This window comes from Cervus canadensis, chromosome 15 (genome assembly GCF_019320065.1).
Source record: "Cervus canadensis isolate Bull #8, Minnesota chromosome 15, ASM1932006v1, whole genome shotgun sequence".
Taxonomy (NCBI): Eukaryota; Metazoa; Chordata; class Mammalia; order Artiodactyla; family Cervidae; genus Cervus; species Cervus canadensis.
Genome location: NC_057400.1, coordinates 41,530,500 through 41,552,952, shown reverse-complemented (window position 1 = coordinate 41,552,952; position 22,453 = coordinate 41,530,500). Strand labels below are relative to the sequence as shown.

At 37.2% G+C, this 22,453-nt stretch overlaps 1 protein-coding gene across 2 annotated transcripts in view; it reads right to left on the bottom strand.

Annotated features, from left to right (window-relative positions):
- Positions 1-4,418: 4,418 nt before the first annotated feature.
- The window catches only part of PSMD14 (proteasome 26S subunit, non-ATPase 14), a 99,864-nt gene continuing 81,829 nt past the window's right edge, over positions 4,419-22,453 (bottom strand). For both annotated transcript variants that reach the window (XM_043487704.1, XM_043487705.1), the window contains 3 exons: positions 17,633-17,758; positions 7,273-7,335; positions 4,419-4,834 (listed from right to left, as the gene is read on the bottom strand). In XM_043487704.1, coding sequence (XP_043343639.1) covers positions 4,736-4,834; positions 7,273-7,335; positions 17,633-17,758 — 288 coding nt within the window. In that variant the 3' untranslated portion in view covers positions 4,419-4,735. The remainder of the gene's footprint in view (positions 4,835-7,272; positions 7,336-17,632; positions 17,759-22,453) is intronic.

The following is a 22,453-nucleotide window of genomic DNA, read 5'->3' as shown; positions in this document are numbered from 1 at the left end:
GCACTGTTTTGTCACCTTTAAGCTTTGTGACCACTGCTTTAGGAAGATTCAAAGATGTGCAATTTACTAAACATTTCCTACCTACCCCCTCCCCCTCCTTTGGAGCTGAGGGGCGGAGGAGGGAATTCGACGATGCTAGGAGACTTTTCGGATCTGAATGAGCCAAATATTCAGTTGAATGTAACGATTTCAAGTGCAAAGTATACAAAGCGCGAGCCGGTGGCCTCTTCTCGCCCTGTAAAAGTTCCAGAGTCTGTCTTTTCCAGTTAATACAGAAGCACAAGACACCTGAGCTAGTCCTTTGTGATCAGGTCCTGCGTGTCCTCAGCGAACACCCCCACCAACGCACACCCTTTTAACTCCATACAGAAATAAATAAATCACTGCTACTGAGCGCCACAGCCATGAAAGTGAGCGGCAAGGGGGAGTCGTGGGGGAGAAAAGCAAGCAATTCAGCCACCCCATCCACCCACCACGGGAAGATTCAGTTTCTTGGTTGAGCACAGAAACAGTGACAATCAATGATCTCCTTTTTAAGTTTTGAAATAATCATAAGCTGTCGGGTTGAAGTGCCTTAATGTATTTGCAGTGATGTTTACGAGGTCTTTCCTAAATATTTAATCAGCGAGCTTGGTCGCAGATTATCTGAAGAGCATCTAACTGGGGGCAGGCGCCATGCATCCCTCACGTCCCACTGCACTTCCTTCTCTCCGAGGTACGGCCTTGGCGACAGGTTCAAAAGCCTCGCCAGGAAAAGAGAGGGCCGAGTCCTCGCGCAAATGGGTTCGCTAGAAGCGCTGATCTGGGGAGACAGAGTGGAAGCGGTGTCAACGCAGTGATCTTTATGGAAGACGCGTGTGTGTGTGTGTGTGTGTGTAATGTTTATATAATCTGGAGGGGAGAAAAAGAATCCATGCCAATAATTTTAAAATGAGAAAGAATTTAAAGAGGGATAGAGAAAAGAACCAGTTTAAAAGGATGCTGGCACAAATAGATGGCACGAGGCAAGCAACCCCGAGGTGTAAGAAGAGATCTCCTGATACTGGCTCCACAGAGCAACTCAGTCTCCGCCCGAAACGGAGCGCCAAGAGCAGCAGAGGGTTCACCGCCCAAAGCTGCTTCGCGTGGCCGGCACCCGCCAGCCTGCCCTCCTGTGGCTTTCCCGGGACGGCCGAGCCGCGCGGGAACCAGGAGGAGGAGCTCAGCGCCAGAGCTCGGCTCGGCCCCGCGAGCTGGCTGGCGGGCCGGCTCCACGCGGGGCACCGCGGGGGCCGGCGGCGGGAGAAGCCACCCCCGCGCTCGGCGCTCGGCCCTAGGCCAGCCGCCTTGCTCCGGCTCCATTGTCTAAGGTCTCTAAGCGGCCCGAGAGTAGGTTCCCCAGCACTCTGGCGATCGCGAGGGGGACCCGCCCGGATACCCGGGGAGCGCGGCGGCTGGCGCGTACCCCAGGGGGACACACTCTTTCCGTGCCGGAGGCTCGGCCTGGGCGCCTCCGCCCGGTGGAGCTCGTGCCTTCCTCCCAGAGTGTATCTGCCTTCCCCTCGCCCCCGCCGCTCCCGGAGGGAAAGGGCACCCGGGACACTGGGTGGGTCCTGCGCTTGATAGCGAGGGGTAGCCAGACGCGACCTGTGCCTATGCGGGCGCATTTGGAGAGCGCCGCCTGGGTGGGCCCAGCGGTCAGCGTCCAGACCGGACTGCGCCCCCGTGGCGGTTCGGGCGCCTCGGCCGCCGTGGGCATCAGCTGTGGCCTCCACCACGGCGCCGCAAGCAAGGTCCGATGCGGGCGGCCCAGGGCTGGAAGGGTTGATGACCAGATGTCCCAGACTCAAGCCGAGATAGTTTTCTAGGAGAAAAATACAGCCAGACCCCATTTTCCTTTAAAAAGCTTCATAAACAAGCAGGGGCTTAATTACTAAGGTGTTGGGAGGTGGGGGAAGGAACCGTGGCTATGACATTATTGATGCTTTTTTTTCCCCCTCTTACCTCTATCGCCATTTCTCCTGAGAGCCTTTTGCCCTGTTTTGCCTACTGTTGCTTTCTCCTTTCATTAACTTCTTTGTCCCCGAATGCCTTTCTTTCCACTGTTTCCAAGGTTGCCCACCTCTCACTCCCTCAGTGGGACAGAGCCTTAAGTGTGTAGCAAAAAAGGAGAGACTCTACCTGGGCTCTTAATCAGGTTTTTTTTTATTCCTAGTACCCTGAGTTGGCTTTTTTAAAAAATGAAGAATGTGAAAATGACATGTTAAAGTTCAGAAGAGGGAGAGTGCACCTTTCTCGGTTTTTAAGGCATTGGATTAGAAGATAAACAGGAACACTCACTCAGATAATCAGGACTGCATTCAGTGATTCCTCAATACAGGTTTATGCCTTTAATATGCATAATCAAGAAGGAAAACTAAGGTTTTTCTCAGGACCAGCACATCTGCTCTTGCCTCATACTTCTGTAGAGCTGGGCTTCTCGAACTTTAAAAGTTGCATACGATCCACACCAGGATTCTTGATTCTGATTCAGTAGGTCTGTATGTATGATGAGCGCCCAGAAGACCCAGGTGCTTCCGGTCCAAGCAGATCACACTGAATAGTAAGGCTGGAGTTTTTGATGCCCCCATACTAGTCTAAGAGGAAAGCAGGACATCTGAGGCAAGTTTTGGTTCTAGCGCAGCAAAATCCATAAATGTGCTCATATAAGCACACATGTACACACACACACCTGAAGTGGCTTATAGAGCTTGTGGTTAAGTAAGTTGTTTCAACGCCTGCTTAGGCTATCAGGCTGCTGCTGCTGCTAAAACAGATGTGCATTCCAAGACAAAGGTGTTCACAAAGCCTCTTTGGGCATCCTCCTTTTGATGGACTCCAAATCTATAAAAAGTTAGGGTTTTTTCTAGAAGGGATTTTGGTAAGGTTTTGAAATTGGGACTGTCTCCAACATGAATCAAGTGGGAGAACATGGTATGTGACTGTGGGAAGTCCAGGAAGATGAAGTGACCAAGAACAAAAGGCAGGCCTTGTATAATAAGCCTTCTCAGTCATTTTATTCACTCAGGAGCTGTTTTTCAGGGGGGACTTAAGTGAAAGAGAAAGAAAAAAAAGTTTCCAATGGAATGTTGAGAACAGCCCCTCGATTACTGAGACCTTCTTCTGAGGGCATATTGTACCAAAAAAATCTTTACTAGCTTTCATGAACAGTATCTGTGAAAGAAGTCACAGAACCTTATTTATGTATGGGGGAAAATCATGTATGAAAAAAAAACCCAGCTTGCACACGAGTTTAAAGCAGGCAAAAGGAAAACTTCTACTAACTTCAACTCTTATATTTTAATTGTAAATGGTTAGCTGTTATAATCCCAACAATTAATACATATTACATGTCCTACATAAAATATACCATCACTGTCTTTAAAAGAAGAAACCACAGGACAATCAAGAAATGCTCAAAACACCTCTTATTCCACCAAAAATGAGACTGTGAAACATACTGGGATTTTAAGCCATTTCCACTTAAGTTTCTAGCAACTTATCATTAGGCTACCAAGGAAAGCCTAGGATTATTCAAATGGGACAGTAATTTGGTTCATCATATTATTCATACCACCTCCAGCAGAGGCTAAGTCTCAGTTCTAAATCCCCAAGTAAACGCCCTTTAATGAAGCCTTAGAAACATTTTTAGCATATTTTCACAAAGGGAGAGACAGAATGAAATGTTATTTGTCTCCACCCTTTTTGCACACTTCTTGGAGCACCTGGTGAGGTGATGCCCCATGAATGAGCACTAATGAGAACAATCACTTATCAAGTCAGAAACTGGTTGCAATCTCTCTGCAAACTGCCATTGGTCAAAGTTTTGTCTTTATCAGGAAACTGGGTCCATCTCAGTTAATTTGAGATGAGAGAGAACAATGACAAACTTATTGCTTATGTACCCAAGATATTAAATTCACATGATGGCTTCATTTCTCCTTTTGCTTTGAAGACATTACACACCTTCTACAGCTGTCTCAGCTAAAGTCTAGCGAAGTATGCAGCAGGCAACTAACTCCCAGACAATCTCAACAATGTTGGTGGAATGTACCCTTTAAAAAGAAAATCACAGAAGTCTAAATTTAAATTGCCTCCCTTTTCTTCTTATATTACTTATCTGAAATACTGGAAGTATAATGTGTTAACAAGATATTGAGTATACAATATTAACTTGTGACAAATACTTTTAATATGTCAACATTTTTCTGGGTTACTCACTTATGAGGTAGCCACTCATTAATGGCAGTCATTTTACCTTTGTGAAGTTTTGTTAGCATACTGATATTTTGTGTTATCTTAAATTGCAAAGGGAAACGTATCTTTGTGTGAGATATCTAGAGCACTGTCAAATGTTATTCTGTCAATTCCACCCAGTGCCAAAAAGACCTCAGGAGACATAGATTGTAAATGTATTTTATTTTGTAAGCAACAATCAAAATATATTTGTGTTACTGATTTCTTCAAATATTAAACGGGATCTTAACAAAATTTGTCCACTTTGATGTATTCTTATACAACTTTGGAATCTGCAAAGACCCTGACTAAAGAAACAGAAGTAATTGCACAAAGGAGACTGAAGGTGTTACAGTGCTGCAAATGATGCCAGATGTCTTACTTTTAACCAAATACACCTTCGGAGGTCCCTTGATTTTCAGCATCAGGAACAACAGAGGACTATACACTGAAAGTATCACTAAAAGCTTTTTCCATTACTTTATTTAAATACAACAGTATCCAACATAGCTGCTAAACACTGGACAATATTTGAAGTCATAAGTACATCCACATGTTCCTCCAAATGACGTTTGGGGTCCTAGAAGAAAAAAGGAAGAAGGAAAGGAAAAAAAAAAAGACAAGAACCATATTACTGGTAGACGAATTGCTTAGATTTTTTTTCAGTAGCTGATGAAATCGGTAAAGAAAGCCAAACTTAAATGTATATATATATATTTTAAAATTTTCTTTTCCTAATATGCTATTACATTTTCAGGATTACTAAATCTGTTAAAATGTTAAGGAGCTGATAAAATAAATGAAAGGCTGATTTACACAATGTTATGATTGCAGCAGAAATTATAAAGAGTCACAAGGAATTCTATACAGCTTGAAATCATCTGATAAAAAATATTAACAGTATTTTATATGTATGTATAAGCTTGATTATAGGTGTGTATTTTCTGCCATTCACATATATTCAATGTCTGAGAGGGTACTTTGCTCAAAGCAGACACATACCAATAGGTAAGAGTTCAATGTGAATCTCATCACTTCCTCTATAATTTTAATTTCTATATGACTTTAATATTTCACAAATAGTACTTTAAATCAGAAATACTCTTGGATCAAAAGTCACTATTAGTAACTTAAAAATTTAAATACAAATTGGATCAATTCTAAAATGTTAAGAATATTTCATGTAGCTATTTTGAAAAAATGTATCACAGAAAAGAATATAGGTACAATCCGTTAACGTAAACCTGATCAAATCTGATTTTGAAATATGAGTTAAAAATAAGGCTTAAGGTTGCACTGTAATAAAGGAAGTTAAATTAAAATGCTTAATATACATTTATGTTTAAGGCAGACCTGATTGAAATATTTCAGCTAAAAACTTGAAAGCTTTGAAATAAAGGGTATACATTGTACAAAATAAAAAATTCTCAATTAAAGCATTATTTTCTTATATGCATTGCTAAAATACCAAGAATCCTAACTTTAAAAAAATGTTCACCACTGAAATTACTTCTTGGCTGTTGCTTTCTGAACTACAATTTCAATACATTGATTTCTTTAAAACACCCAGAGGCACACCACGATACAGATAATTTCAAATAAGTAGACCATAATACTAAATTTTCTTTAGTTAAAAAAAACAAGCCTTAGGGCATTTTAGGTGAATGAGTCTAACACTGGCGAGAGAAAAAGACACTGGTCTGATTCCATTATAGCCAGTTTTGCCTTTGCCACGCACTAGGCCAAACTAGTGAAGTATGATATTTTAAAAAATGATTGTGATGATTATTAAACTTTGCAATTATATATATTTTCAGTTTCATTTTTGATTTACTCCTTTTATTTGCTGCTAACTGTTAAACTGAATCTACATCAAGAAACTACAGCATCAGAGTCATTTATTCAAGAAATAGTTACTGAATGCTAGGTTCCAAGGTGGTGATCTAATATTACATATTAAAATAAAATATGTAGTGGGAAAAGACAACAAGGGTGACTGTTATCACACAGGATGAAAGAATAAGATGAATTATATCTCATTTTGGTTTTGGAGGGTTTCTACTGTTATTTAAACCATGATATTCAGAATGCAGTGGGATTTGACTTCGTCAATTATGATATTTAAGTTAGAACCTTTGCCCCTACTGCTCTATTGGAGTAACTGGTTTTGCGGCAAATTGGTAACACACTTCCCGCAGTTATCTACATTACTTCTTGTGGCAGCTGGGTGATTCTTAGAGATTTCCCATCCAAGAATGGTCCTGGCCCAAACCTACATAGCTTGTGAGATGTGATGGGATCAGAGCATATGGTAGGATGGCTGAAAGCAAAGACAGCTTAGTGTCTTGCATCTGAAATATCAAGATTCTGCCAACATCAGCAATATGATAACCATGTTCCATGAAATGAAAAAATGTAATCAACATTCTTTAAAAAACAGTCTAATTAATCTGTAGATTCTTTTAATTGGTTGGTGTGTTCCCCCCAAACCTTCAGAAAAATAGGAACTAAAATATATATTTCATCTTGGTAAAGTGAAAGAGCAAATACTTGAAACCCTTTCTCTTCACTCAGTAAAATCCAACAGGGCTTTAAGCTTTCTCAAGAATATTACCTATAAATTGAAGTCTACATATTGACAAATTATATATCATTTAAAAAACTGTTATGTATGAAATAAACCCACCATTCTATTATCTTCAAGGATAATATTATTTTAGATAAAAACAATACTTGGAAAATTAACTCAGGATGCAAGTTTCCTAATTTATTTCTACTATTTTCACTAAAGATAATCTCTCATAGGTATATATTTGTGATTTACTTCTCTATAGATGGCAAAAAGACTCTGACATCAAATAATTCAGTGACCTTTAAAATTAGCATCACATTTACATGACAGAAGAAAAATGTAGAGTGAAAACAGGGGAGAAAAAAAATCATACAGGCTCCAAAATAGTTTTAACTCTCAAGAACATGTTATTCTGTGACTACATAACCTATTACAGTACACCTTACCTGCTTGCCAACATTCTTTATTGCCAGCTGTTCAGGGGTCATCTTATCTTCTTCTTCTACAGCCTGTGAAGGAAACACAAAGGACAGAGTTTCAAATTCTAAATGTGCTTTTCCCACTGCAAAATAATCAAAGATGATGATGATCATTAATTTTCATTCACGACTCTTTTATTCAAGCAATTTATTGGGCAAAAAAGCAGTTCTGCTAATCCTTCAGGGTAATGAAAACTATCACCACCATCATTTTGAAAACAGACTTAAGAAATTTGTCCAAAAAAACCCCCCAAAAACTGAAAATATCAAATTGGATCACCAAATGGAAGTGTTAACCATTTGAAAACTGTTATGGAATTATCTGATGGATGGCTAAATGGGAGGAAGGAAGAACCTAAGGCAGCTGCTTGTGGCACTGGGGTACTAACTAGTTTGTCTTCTTTTCCTACTTTCTCTATGTTTCTCCCACAATTTCCTATTATTTTTGTCTCTTTTTTCTTGTTGGCCAAACCCCCGCATACCCAGTATCTATTAGGAGGCTTCCCAGGTGGCACTAGTGGTAAAGAACCTGTCTACCAATGCAGGAGACATAAGACACACAAGTTCAATCCCTGGGTTGGAAAGATCCCCTGTAGGAGGGCATGGCAGCCCACTCCAGTATTCTTGCCTGGAGAATTCCATGGACAGAGGAGCCTGGCAGGCTACAGCCCATGGGGTCACAAAGAGTCAGACACGACTGAGCGACTAAGCACAGCACAGCAAAGCACTTAGGATCAAAGGACCTGCTGCTGACTTTTGATCCACACCTAACAGATCATATAGTATCTTCCCTTAATACTTTCACATATTTACATCTCTAAAAGTAAAATATGTACTCAGAAAAAATTCTCATTTCTCCATATGATTTTTCATAATCATGAAGAAATAGAGTAATCTGAGGTGTTCAACACCAAAAAATTACTTGAATTAAATGCCAAATCAAGGAAAAATTAAATCAATCAAACCATATAAACAAATCACTTTCTACTATTTTCATAGCTACAAACTTTTATGTGTATGATCATAAATTCTCTAGAATAATTTTGAAATAATTACAGCATTTATATTAGCTACCTCTCTTGCCCTCTACCCTAATAGTGGCACCACCACATAAACTATTGAGAATTCTAAGTTTAAGGAACCTCCTTCTTAACAGTTTTGAGTATGCCACTGCCTGATACTAGGACTCTGCATCAGGTGAACTCCTAATCTATGATTTATTCATAGCATTTTAATAAATGGAAAATGAAGAAAATTTAAGTATCATCAATCTTAAGAAATAATACCACAGCACTTAATATGGTTACAAAGCATGGGGGGTGGGCAGTGAGAAGGTAGGGGTAGAAAGCAGGAAACCAAAATCCCAGTGAGGGTTAGATTTGGATACTCTAAACTTAATAATCTCACAGCTGCCAAATTTCTTCATGTGTGAACAATGAACATGTAGGAAATGCAATCATCAGACATTTCCCATAAACTGGGAAGTTTGGCTGCATTTCACACCTTCTTAATAGTTTTGTAAACAGAGAACTTGAAAATGAGCAAAGATGGCAAGTATCTAATTTTATAAATGGACAAACTATCTGGAGAATTTTCCCCAGTAGAACCAGCCTAAAGAGAAAAGATGGTGAATAAGTACTGTATCTATCTACTGATTATTACAGGATCCTTATTTACAACACATCATTAGGAAATATATTTATGACTCATAAGACTGAAAGAAGAGAAAATAAGTTAATAACACTCCAAATCCAGAATTCCCTAGACAGAGAATATGTTCATTTTCAGAGTCAGATGTCACTCATTATTCTCAGCTAGCTAAAAAAAGGATCTCCAAAACTGTGTCTCCCATTATCTTAGTGTTTTACATACATGCAAACACTGGCAACACATAAAAAGTTTGTCTTTCTAAATTACCTTTACAAATCATGACACTGTATCTTACCAATCTGAAAACATTAGATGAATGGAACAATTCACATAAGTTTGTACTCTATATCCATTCAGTGTTAGTTGTTCCATGCCAACAATAGTACTTTACAGTATTGGAAGGAGGTAAGGGTTTTGGAATTTGGCTCAAAATACCAATCCATGTACAAAACAGTTATTATGCAGTATTCTGGAGTGTTGCAAATATCAAAGATGGCAGACATGCAAAGATGAAAGTAAAAAACCACTTAAAGCATTGATCTTATTTGAAAGGTTAAACAGAATATAAAAATAAAAAGAATATAAAAAGCTCTCACTCAGTTTTTAAAATCTTTTATATCATTTAACCACTTTACCAATTAGTTTTTCCATTTCCAATAATTAAAAGAGAGAGTTCACAAACTCTTTGAGAAGTGCAGATGGTAAAAAGTACTCCCAGCCATAGATGCCATCTGGAAAATGAGGAGCAGCTGTAGATTTAGGCATATACGAAGGTTGCAAACCCCCATGACAAAAGAGTAAGCACATCTCTTACATTCTGAGATAGATCAGATCATCACAACAAATCCCTAAATATTTTCTCCATCTACCTAAGTTACCTTTATCACTTTACCATTCTGGGCAAGACCAGTTCGTCTTCATTCTGGCTAGTCACCAGGAAAAATTAAGAAATGGTACCAGCAGAAACAAATGAAATTCAGGCACAGGCAATGTCCTCACTAGGGGAACTTCTGTGTTTATGGCAACTTCTGTGATTTGGCATCAAATTTTGCTTTTGCATTCGTGCTCTTCGGTTTACTCAACCAACAAAAAAGCACTGAAAATGTTTGTGGCTATTCACACTTGAAACGTTTTTAACAGTTTATCAACAAAGACCCCCAGATGGCTATCCCATCATGCACGGTCTGCACAGTTCTAAGAAATTCCTGGAATTTGGTCTGTAATGTTATCACAATCCCCTCAGATGTACCCCTATCTTAAAGAGGCTTTTACCAAACCCATTAATCTCACTGTCTTTTTTCTGGTAATGGTCAAATTTCTCAAATGGAAAACCTCTGTTTTAAATTTGACCATTTTAATTTTCCCTTTGACAAACATGGATTGGATCCTGGGCACTTCATTAATATGATTTTAAGGATCTCTCCACCTTGTAAATTCCAATAGATTCCATTTACCTGGACTTTCTGAAGACCTTTTCTAATACACCCTCTTCTTTTTTAATTCTTTAACCTCTGCTTTTATGACATATGTCTCTTATTTCACTTTATTGTTGTTCAGTCACTAAGTCGTGTCTGATTCTTTGCGACCCCATGGACTGGAGCATGCCAGGCTTCCTTGCTTTCACTTTCTCCCAGAGTTTGCTCAAACTTGTGTCTATTAAGTTGGTGATACCAACCAATCATTCCACCCAAGCCCATTTCTTGGGCTTCTTTTTTTCCCGTTGACATGTTTGCTGTATTCACTCTATAACATGCCATGCTCACATTTAAGCACATGCTTTATAAAAAATCACGTGTATGGTATATTATTTCATCATTAAACAATCTCTGCATAACTGCCAGTGAACATAACATTGTACTTTTTTCTTGATTTTTATACAGTCAATGAATTGACTATTTAACTGAATTAACTATTTAACTATTATGGGTTATGAGGATTGAGAGTAAGTTTAAAGAAATGGCTTTTAGAAAACATACTTGGGAAAGCAAAATTAACAAACATGAAACAATTAGAAAACTCTCTGAGAAAGTATTACAGATGCGAATATGGAAAACAAAAAAGTGGGTTTCCTACAGTCACTAGTAATTAAACATTAACATATACATAGTAATTTACAAAATCCTTAAAACAGTCCAGTGAAATAATCAATCTACATTTTACATAAAGAAATTAGGCACTATCTCCTTCCTATATGTTAATTACATCAATATTTATACTATAAATTTTCTTTCTAACTCTCCTTTTGAAAATGCTTTCATGCATGTCCTCAAAAGTAGAATTTTCAATATTTTATATATTAGTAAATAACTATTAAGTACTCACTACAAGTAAGACAGTTCTTCAAGAAGGTCACATTTGAGATTTACTCTACCTGCCTATAAATCACAAATTATAATACAGTATGAAATAAACAAAAAAGGAGTATACTCAGTGAATGATGGGGACACACAGTCAATAATAAGCCACAATAAAACTGTGACTTAAATATAGTCCTATCTATCTTCAAAGACCTCAAAGCAACATTCATGGCAATTTGGGAAATAATTAGTTTTTAATGACACAGTCTGAATAAAGCAAACCCATGATTTGTTAAATGACCCCGAACAGTGTAAATTCTTTCTAAAAATACTAGAAGGAATCCAACTTTAAAATGTAATTATATAAAACATATAAAATAAAGAGCACATGTGTGTGCCCATACAAGTGTTGTATACATAATAGAAACTGTAGTTTAGCTTGTAGAAAAAAATTTCTATGGCAGACTCTACTACTAGTTACATACCCAATATATGTCTTTTCCTTCTTTTGTAATATAGCCTTGATTTCATTAAACGCAGCTATGTTCCCAGGTAAAAGACTGTATTGTAGAGCCTTTCTCAAAGCAAAGTATGTCCACTTGACTAAGTTCTGCCAATGAGATATAATCAGAAGTGCTGTGTGGGACTTATAGAAGAAAAGGATCCTGAAAAGGAACTGATTTATCTGAGAAATATCCTTTTTGCCCCTGCATTTCTTCCTGTTGCTTGAAACTCAGATGGGATGGCTAAAGCTTTAGCAACCCAGGAATCATGACGAAATACAAAGGACAAAAGTCAATACAGGGAAAGTGGAGCAAAAGATGGAGATATCTGGGTTTGCAGTAATTTCAAAGTTTCACATGGCCTTGAACTGCAAGAGATATACACTCCTATCTTGTTTAAGCCATTGTTACTTCAAGCTAACACAATCTTAGTAATAAATAAAACATACTTGGTGCAAAAACTGAAAAAAACCCAGGATTTACATTAAGTATAAAATTCCCCTACCGTCCACCTTAGAGGTAACACTGTTAACAGTATAATACACTGAGATATATGAGAGATAGGGAGGTATCACTGAAAAATGGAGGGAAGGTAACATAGCACGAACTTTTAATATTGTTACACAATTTCATTTTATATACATAAGAGCAAGTTTTAAATATTTCTTTAAGTTAGTACTTATAAATTTCATTCTTCATAATAAATCCTTAAAAGAGAACATGTTGGCTTAAAGAGCTACATGCACTTAAAAGTGAAAGATAAAATGGGAGATGGCCTTCAACAATGTTATATATCACTTTATTTTCCCACTAGTGGCACATTCTCCCAAACCACTTTTTTTTCTATTTGAAAAGAAAAAAGAAACTACTTATATTATTAACTTTTTCTTTGAATACTTTATAATAAAGTTGAACTTTTTTTCATGTTTATATGCCACTTGTCTTCAGTGAGTTTGCCAGTTTTGTTATCAATTTATTATTGCTTTTTAAAATTATTTTGTAGGATTTATGTGTCTATTATGTACTCTTTGGATACTAGCCTTTTCTGTGTTATAGGTCTAAATACTTTCTGCTGGTCGGACTCATAACAAGCATTCAATAAATGTCATTTTTATTGGAGACAAACTTTATTGTTATCAAAATTTTAAAAGCTCACTGACATTTTTACTAACACTAAAGTAACCTTTGGGAAGCTTGACCACATCTTTACAAATATTGAGTCTTCCCTTACAGAAACAAGGGAATTTATTCACAAATTTTTTTTTTACTGTATTTCAAAAAAGTCATATATATTTATACATTTACATTTTTATGGTAGTTATTCCTAAGTATTTTGTAATTTTGGATGCTACTGTGAATTGATTTGCCTTTTATAACTCGTTTCACCATATGCAACTGCATGGTTACTGTAACCTATATAATTCTCAGTCATAATAGTTCTAATAGCATTCTAGCTTAGTTTCATATATTTCTATGTTTGATTGCAAACATATCTTATCATACTTAAATAATGATAATCTGGCCTGATTTCCTAATATTTATATATTATTTTGTTTTTCTTATCTTATTGCACTAGCACAAAACAAGACTTTCTTATTTAATACAGCTACTTTAGTAAACCAATGTAATCATATAATTACTTATTTTATGTTACATAAAAGTTGCATCCAAACTTTCTTTCCGGTTACTAAGCAGTAAGTTTTTCTACCCAAAATGTAAACTATCAAATCTCTAAATTTATAGGGCCACATGTTTGAAAACAAAGTAAATTTTTATGTTTTTATGCTATTCTTAAAAATGCCTTCTACAATTCCTTTTTTCACTGGCATACTTATTTACAAATATCTAATCAAATATTATCAGTTTTAAAATACTGATGCATCTTGGCATGAATAAACTAGTAGATTTGGAATGAAAGAGTTGTGGGTGTTGAAGTTCAGTAATTACAGAGAAATCAACGATTAACAGTCAAGCAGACTCTCAGCGTGGACTTCAGACCTGAAATCAAAAACTTGATACAAAAGAATTTAATTATTTTCTAACCTTCTTTCACTTTCAGAGCTAACTGGCACCTAACTATAATTACCTTAGTTTAAAACGCCAACCAATTAAAAAGAATACTATGAGGAACTAGTTGTATGGGCCTTTCTTTTTATATTTTAAGTGTTACTAAAAACTCCACCACATTCTCTTTCAATCACAGAGGGAATTACAGCCCCAAATTTGGACTCCTTCATATCACAGCTTACACATTGTTTTCATTTTATAACCAAACCTTACAAGTTTTTGAGTACTACAGAGATTTTTTAAAACTGTAAAATAGGAAAAACTTCTGTGGATGGGCAGCAGTAACCATAAATAGGTTATTTCCTGGCAGTGATACCAATAAGAATTTACTTAAACTTGTAATGTTACAGAGAAATGAAAACCATTCCTACAGTCTGCTGAATAATAACTTAAGTCTTAACTTTTTAATGTATAAAAGTTAACTGTTTTAAATACAATAAACAATTTCTTCTCTTTAATCTCTACAACATATACTAGAAACATTATATATATATATTTCCCTATAATCTAGAACCAATGGAGATTTCTAGCTGGAACACTACATATAAATCAGGGCAATGTTCTTCAAAGCCAACCCTAATTCTGCTGGATTTTAGCTTGTATGGGCTCATCAACATTTTTTCCAAAGCTCTCCATTCTCTCAAAAGACTGGTTGTTAACTCTCGGCAAATCTTACACACTATCTCTTGGCTAATATTTTGTAAGATGTCTTTAAATTAAAAAGAAAAAAATTAATTTTTTTTTTTTGCTGTGACAACTAATACCAATTTTAACTGTGACAACTAATATCAATTTTACCTGTCTCCAAAAGCTCTAGCCCTTGCTGTCAATTTTTAGTCCCACTTAGTGAATTGTTTATTTAAATTCTATTTTTCTTTTTTGCCACACTGTGGCTTGTGGGATCTTAGTTCCCTGACCAAGGATTAAACCTGTACCCTCAGCAGTTAAAGTGTGGAATCCTAACTAATGGACTGCCAGGGAATTCCTTACTTGTTTAATCTCTTCATATCCTTTCTCAGTCTTTCAGTGCATGCATATGTGTTAAGTCGCTTCAGTGGTGTCTGACTCTGTGCAACCCTATGAATGATAGCCCACCAGGTTCCTCTGTCCATGAGTTTCGCCAGGCAAGAATACTGGAGTAGGTTGCCACGCTCTCCTCCAGGGGATCCTCCTGACCCAGGGATCAAACCCGCATCTCCTGCACTGCAGGTGGATTCTTTACCAGGGAAGCCCCTCAATCTTTCTACTTCTACTTAAACTGGAAATGTTAACAGTATTAACATACTTCAAGTTACCTAGGCAGGAGAACTTTAATTCATTTTTTATTCCTTCTTCTTTCACTTTATCTATCCAACTGGCACATTTTATTTTACTAATCTGTTGATACCTCTGTTCCTACTACCACTGCTATAATCCACATAGACACTTACTACGTTTGTTTGGGTAACAGGAAGTTCCTCCTAAGAAGAATCTCCATTTCAAATCTCCTCTTACAATACTTTCTTCTATACTCTTGTTAAATTATGTTTCTAAAGTCAGGTTCTGGGTATATCATGCCCCTAATCAAAAAATAAACTATCCTGATTTTCCAGACTGTTATTTGACTTCAGTAATTTAAAAATCTATTAGCCCACTATTTAGCCTTTCATGTACACGCTTCTTATGTACTCTACCCAAACACAGTTTCCTAAAGATGCCCTTGCCTATTTTGTCTCCGAGTCTTTGCTCATGATATGTAGCTGGCTTGGGGTAACATTTCTTTGTGTATCCAAATCTTACTCATGCTTTAAGGCCTAGTTCAAATGTTATTATTCTCTAAAAAAGCATCCTGGGTCTCTCCCAGCTGAAAACAAAAAGCTTTGAACTACAGGACTTCACCTGGACTTCTCTATGGCAGTGTTCTCTAAGTTCTAACTTGAATGGGTATACAAATTTCTTGGAAATCTTGTTAAAATGTAGATTCTGATTTAGTAGGTCAAAGAGCCTGCATTGATTACAAGTGAAACTGATGCAGCTGGTCTGTGGACAATTTGAATACTAAGGTGTTATCAAACACACCAGTTATGGTCTAGTACTCTGGTACTGAACTTTTCTTACTGCCTTTATTTTCCTAAAGATGAAGGAAGAATCCCTGTTTTCACTGAAAATTGCACAGAAGATATTCGATAAATATTTGTAACCATAACACTGTACATACAGTGTGTATATATGTTTTACAAATCGCAGGTTTTTGATCCTTTAATAGATCACAAGCTATATGTCCATGTACATAATATGTATATATATAACTGAAACAGAATGAAATCAAGTCAAATTGAGAAAGACAATAGAATGTATCACTTGTAAAAGAGTAAATATTGTTTCACAGAACTTCTGTTGTAATCCCTGGAGAAGGGAAACGCTACCCACTCCAGTATTCTGGCCTGGAAAATTCCATGAACTATATAGTCCCATGGGTTTGCAAAGAGTTGGACACAACTGAGTGACTTTCACTTCACTTATATACACATACATACAAATACATTCCATGTATTGGGTCGAAATGTAAAATCTATTCTTTATATGGATTTTGGTCAAAAAAGTAGAAAAACATACGTTATGAGTTGAATCATGTCCACCCTAAAAGGATACACTGAAATCATAACCTTGGTTATAGTTTAGAATTATGCTGCCACAAGCCAAAGAATACCTGGGGACCAACAGAAGCGGAAAAACAAACAGAAGGATCCTCCCCTGCTAGAGGCCACACAGGGAGCAAGGCCCTGCCAATACCTTGACTGTGGACCTCTAGCTTCAAATCGTGAAGAACAAAAATCTGTGAATAAAATGTTACCACGACCACGTATATCTCTGTGTGTGTGCATGTGCTCAGCCTTTCGGTCACATCCGACTTTTTGCAACCCTGTGGACTGTACCCTGCCAGGCTCTTCTGACCATGAGATTTCCCAGGCAAGAATGCCAGAGCGGTTTGCCATTTCCTGTTCCAGGGGACCTTCCCGAACCAGGAATCGAGTCCAAGTCTCCTGTGTCTCCTGCGTTGGCAGGTGGATTCTTTACCACTGAGCTACCTGGAAAGCCCCATATATACTTTAGCGTACAATAAACATTTTTAGGAGAGTCTCAAAATTATAACTTTTCTCACATCCTCATATGAAGTGGTCTCCCTTTGCTCTTCTTCTTTATATCATCCTGTTTACTGTCTTCACAGCATTAATTATAATGTATTGTGTTGTGTTTATTTGTTGACTTCGTTTCCTCGGCCAGAAAATGAATTCCAGGAGGATAGGTCTTATTTTTTACTATATCCCCAGAGCCTGGCATCTAACAGGTTTTCAATAAATACTTATTTAATGAAAAACAGGAAATTTCATAAGTTACATGTTATGAAGCACTAAATGCTATTGTTGTTCACATCTCCTCGTTCCTCCTTCCCTTCCAAGAAAAAGTCCTCTGAATAATGGAGAGATTTCAAATGTAAAAGACCATTTTACATGGTCTACAACAGGGGCTGGCTAACTACAGGCCATGGGTCAAATCTCGCTGGATGCCAGTCTTAGTAAATGTTTTACTAAGACACAGCTTCACTCATTCCTTTATGTATTTATTGTCTGTGGCTACTTTTACACTGTAACGGCAGAGTTGAGTAGTTGCAACAGACTGGATGGCCGGGATGGCCTGTTGAGCCTAAAATATTTACTATTTGATCTATGAAATAGGCCACTCTGCCCTTAACTGTTTATATAATGCCTGATATCTAATCGCACATATTCCAAAGGTTATAAGAAATAAATGTTGAAAATAAGTTTTTACCTTATTGTAATTTTTTGCTAATTCCAACATCTCTTTTACCACTGATTCATTATGTTTACAGTGTTCACTGTAGTCCTGAAGTGTCAAACCTTCCATCCAACTCTTCTTATGCAAATTTAACAACATCTAAAAAACATAAAGAAAAATTAATTATGCTTCTATACTGAAGAAATTTCCTTTATGTCTTGAAAAACAACTTCACAAACAACTTTTGGAATTAATGAATTTAAATTTAATTTTATTAATTTAAATAAACCCTAAAGAGCATCCTCCTAAATTTATATTAATGAAACTCTAAGGAATACTCCAACCCCACGGCCTTTGCATTTGCTGTCCCTCTGCCTCAAAGGCTATTTTCTTTATCTTTGTATAGCTTACCTTTCTCACTTCCTTAGGGATAGATGCCACTTCTCACCACCTTATAAAAAAGCCACTCCACCCTATCCTAAACATCTTTCTTTCCTTAACCTGTTTTATTATTTTTATAACACTATAAACAGCTGAAACTTGTGTTTTCTTGTTTAGTGCATTTCTCTCTCACTAAAGAGAAATCAACAGGGCAAGGACTTTAATTCAAAATCACCACGGTCTAGATTCTAGAATCTAGATCATAATCTGATCATAGCAAATACTCAATAAGTATATACTGAATGAATGAAACTACTATGTTATGCAAAGGATTTCTAACAGTTCATATAGTCCAGCTTTCAAATACCAAGATAAGGAGGTAAACGCTCTCATTTACTGAATGACTTTGTGTCTGTCTTTCTGAGCCTTTGTTTACACTACCTATGAATTGAAGGCTTGTAGATAATCTCCAAGTTTCCTTCAAATTCCAACAGTCTGTCTATAATTTTTTAAATTTAAATTTTATATCAGAATGAAAAGTCATAAAACTGCAAAGAAAATCAGATTCATCCAGTTTGCAATCACATCAGCAAACTAGGATCAGATCCTATTAGTGATCACAGAACTAAACACCTTAGCTCATTATTTCTCAAACTGGACTCCTAGTTCTGAATTCTTAGAAATTCGTCAATTTTCAAGTTCAAATTCCTAAGACAGTTTTTCTTGAAGTCCTGTTCTATAAATAATGTCCTTCAGTTGAGGAGTATCAGTGAATAAGAAGAGTTTTCTAAATGATTGATAGAATTACACAATACCAAAAAAATGGTAGCTACAAAATGATTGTTGTTTTCTTGCTATGAGAACCAGTATACTTTATTTAACTTTTTATTTTGTATTGGGGTATACCGATTAACAAGGTGATAGCTTCAGGGGAACGGCAAATAAGACTCAGCCATACTTACACATATAACCATTCTCCCCCAAAGTCCCCTCCCATCCAGGCTGTCATACACCATTAAACAGAGTTCCCTGTGCTATACAGTAGGTCCTAGAAGCAGTATACTTTAAGTGAGATCCACAAGGCACGAGGCTCTAAAGACACAGTCAGAAGTGAGTTTAATTCAAAAGAACTGTTTGCAGCTAAAATCAGTTCAAAGTTTTCCTTATGCTGAAGAATAAGCTACAAGTCAAAATCACCTATGAGCATTTTTAAGACACAAAAACTCCAAATTCCCTGATTCCTCCCCTAGGGCTCATGGAGGCAAGAGTAGTTTGAAAAAACCTGGAAAACTCCTGCATATGTAGCCGCAATTTCTTTCAGTGCTTCCCATCTTCACCATGGATAATGTTTTAGAAAATACATCTTCGGGAAATTTTGGTGCAGTTGCAACTACCAATGTTATAAGACAGTGAAAGTGTTATTCGCTCAGTTGTGTCCAGCTCTTTGCGACCCCATGGACTGTAGCCCACCAGGTTCCTCTGTCCATGGAATTCTCCAAGCAAGAATACTGGAGTGAGGTGCTGTTTCCTTCTCCAGGGGATCTTCCCAACCCAGGGAATGCTATAAAGCTATATATACCAATGTTATAAAGCTACCTTTAATTAAGTGTTGAGAACAGGATTTTTGGACACTTCGAAAGCAAACCAAAAAAGTTCCCACAGAGCAGAATAATAATCCCACCCTGCCTGGACAAGGATTGCACTGGGCCCCTCAGGTAAGACTTGGAGTTAAGTATACAAGTTGGTGGGATAAGAATAAAGGCAGGGCTTTTGACATTAAGAAAGCACCTGAACTGAGCTATGCCAGGAACATAAATATACTATTAATTAATTATTTATATGTGTGCTTTTTTAATACCAAGGATGGTAGCTAAGTTTATAGGATACTATAAAAGGAAGAAGAAAAGGAAAAGTCTGATGTAATTAGATGGATATTTCCAAACAGTTAGGTGTCAGATATAAGACTGACAACATATTTATAATATATTTATGTATCTGAATGAATTTTTCAGTTTGTGTCTGAGTGGTACCCTTTTTACCCACGGCCTGTACCTAGTCTACATAAAATTAAAATAAGTGTTGAAAATGTTCTTTCAGTTATCAACTAAATCTACCAAAGCTGCTATGAACTTTGGAACAAAAGCAAACAGACGGAAGAGAGTTTTATGGTTCTGTGTCTCCCCTCAGGTCAAGGAAGAACTGGCCCCCTGCAGCACCTCACTCAAAACCATGGACCTTTGAGGGAGTTTATTGGTGGCTTAGAAGTTTTAAATCAACAGATTATCAAACTTCAGAAAATCTTACATGGCACATGCTCCCCACAAAATATAAATGAGCCAGAAAATGGAAGTGATCTGGTTGAAAAAGGGAGTATTATAGGGAGCCCTCCTATTCTACCTCTAATACACCATATGCACTAGAATCCCTTCTAAGGTAATTCTGTGGGGAACACTTTCAACTAGTAAGAAGATCTTGTTTACTACTGATTACTTATCACGTTTGAACTTCAGAGTGTATGTAGTATGCAAAGCTTACTGACTGTCAACAGTACTCCTGCTCTTTAAGACTTTTTTAAGTCTTTCTCAGAGAGAAACGCAAGAAGATTATTTGGAGGATGACCAATTGCAGTAATAAAGAAAGAAAAAAGAAGTTCAGATTATAATTTCAAAAAGCAATAGGCAGAATATTTCTAACTAGTTGACAGAAAAACTGTACTCAAGATAACCCTAAAATAGTAGAAGCTAAAGAATGATAATTCATCAAGATGCTAGGTAATTTTTAAAGTATCAAATTTTACCCAAAAAAGATGTCCTTTTCATTATAGGGGACTGGAATGCAAAAGTAGGAAGTCAAGAAACACCTGGAGTAACAGGCAAAATTGGCCTTGGTGTACAGAATGAAGCAGGGCAAAGGCTAATAGAGTTTTGCCAAGAGAATGCACTGGTCATAGTAAACACCCTCTTCCAACAACACAAGAGAAGACTCTACACATGGACATCACCAGATGGCCAACACAGAAATCAGACTGATTATATTCTTTGCAGCCAAAGATGGAGAAGCTCTATACAGTCAGCAAAAACAAGACCGGGAGCTGACTATGGCTCAGATCATTAACTTCTTATTGCCAAACTCAGACTGAAATTGAAGAAAGTAGGGAAAACCACTAGACCATTCAGGTTATGACCTAAATCAAATCCCTTATGACTATACAGTGGAAGTGAGAAATAGATTTAAGGGACTAGATCTGATAGAGTGCCTGATGAATTATGGATGGAGATTTATGACATTATACAGGAGACAGGGATCAAGACCATCTTCATGAAAAAAAATGCAAAAAGGCAAAATGGCTGCCTGAGGAGGCCTTACAAATAGCTGTGAAAAGAAGGGAAGTGAAAAACAAAGGAGAAAAGGAAAGACAAGCATCTGAATGCAGAGTTCCAAAAAACAGCAAGGAGAGATAAGAAAGCCTTCCTCAGCGATCAATGCAAAGAAATAGAGGAAAAATAGAATGGGAAAGACTAGAGGTCTCTTCAAGAAGATTAGAGATACCAAGGGAACATTTCACGCAAAGATGGGCTCAATAAAGGACAGAAATGGTAGGGACCTAACAGAAGCAGAAGATAGTAAGAAGAGGTGGCAAGAATACACAGAAGAACTGTACAAAAAAGATCTTCATGACCCAGATAATCACGATGGTGTGATCACTCATCTAGAGCCAGACACCCTGGAATGTGAAGTCAAGTGGGCCTTAGGAAGCATCACTACAAACAAAGCTAGTGGAGGTGATGGAATTCTAGCTATTTCAAATCCTGAAAGATGATGCTGTGAAAGTGCTGCACTCATTATATCAGTAAATTTGGAAAACTCAGCAGTGGCCACAGCACTGGAAAAGGTCAGTTTTCATTTCAATTCCCAAGAAAGGCAATTCTAAAGAATTCTCAAACTACCGCACATTTGCACTCATTTCATACACCAGTGAAGTAATGCTCCAAATTCTCCAAGCCAGGCTTCAGCAATACGGGAACCGTGAACTTCCAGATGTTCAAGCTGGTTTTAGAAAAGGCAGAGGAACCAGAGGTCAAATTGCCAACATCTGCTGGATCATAGAAAAAGCAAGAGAGTTCCAGAAAAACATCTATGTCTGCTTTATTGACTATGCCAAAGCCTTTGACTGTGTGGATCACAACAAAATGTGGAAAATTCTTAAAGAGATGGGAATACCAGACCACCTGACCTGCCTCTTGAGAAATCTGTATGCAGGTCAGGAAGCAACAGTTAGAACTGGACATGGAACAACAGACTGGTTCCAAATCAATAAAGAAGTACATTAAGGCTGTATATTGTCACCCTGCTTATTTAACTTATATGAAGTACATCACGAGAAACACTGGGCTGGAAGAAGCACAAGCTGGAATCAAGATTGCTGGGAGAAATATCAATAACCTCAGATATGCAGATGACACCACCCTTATG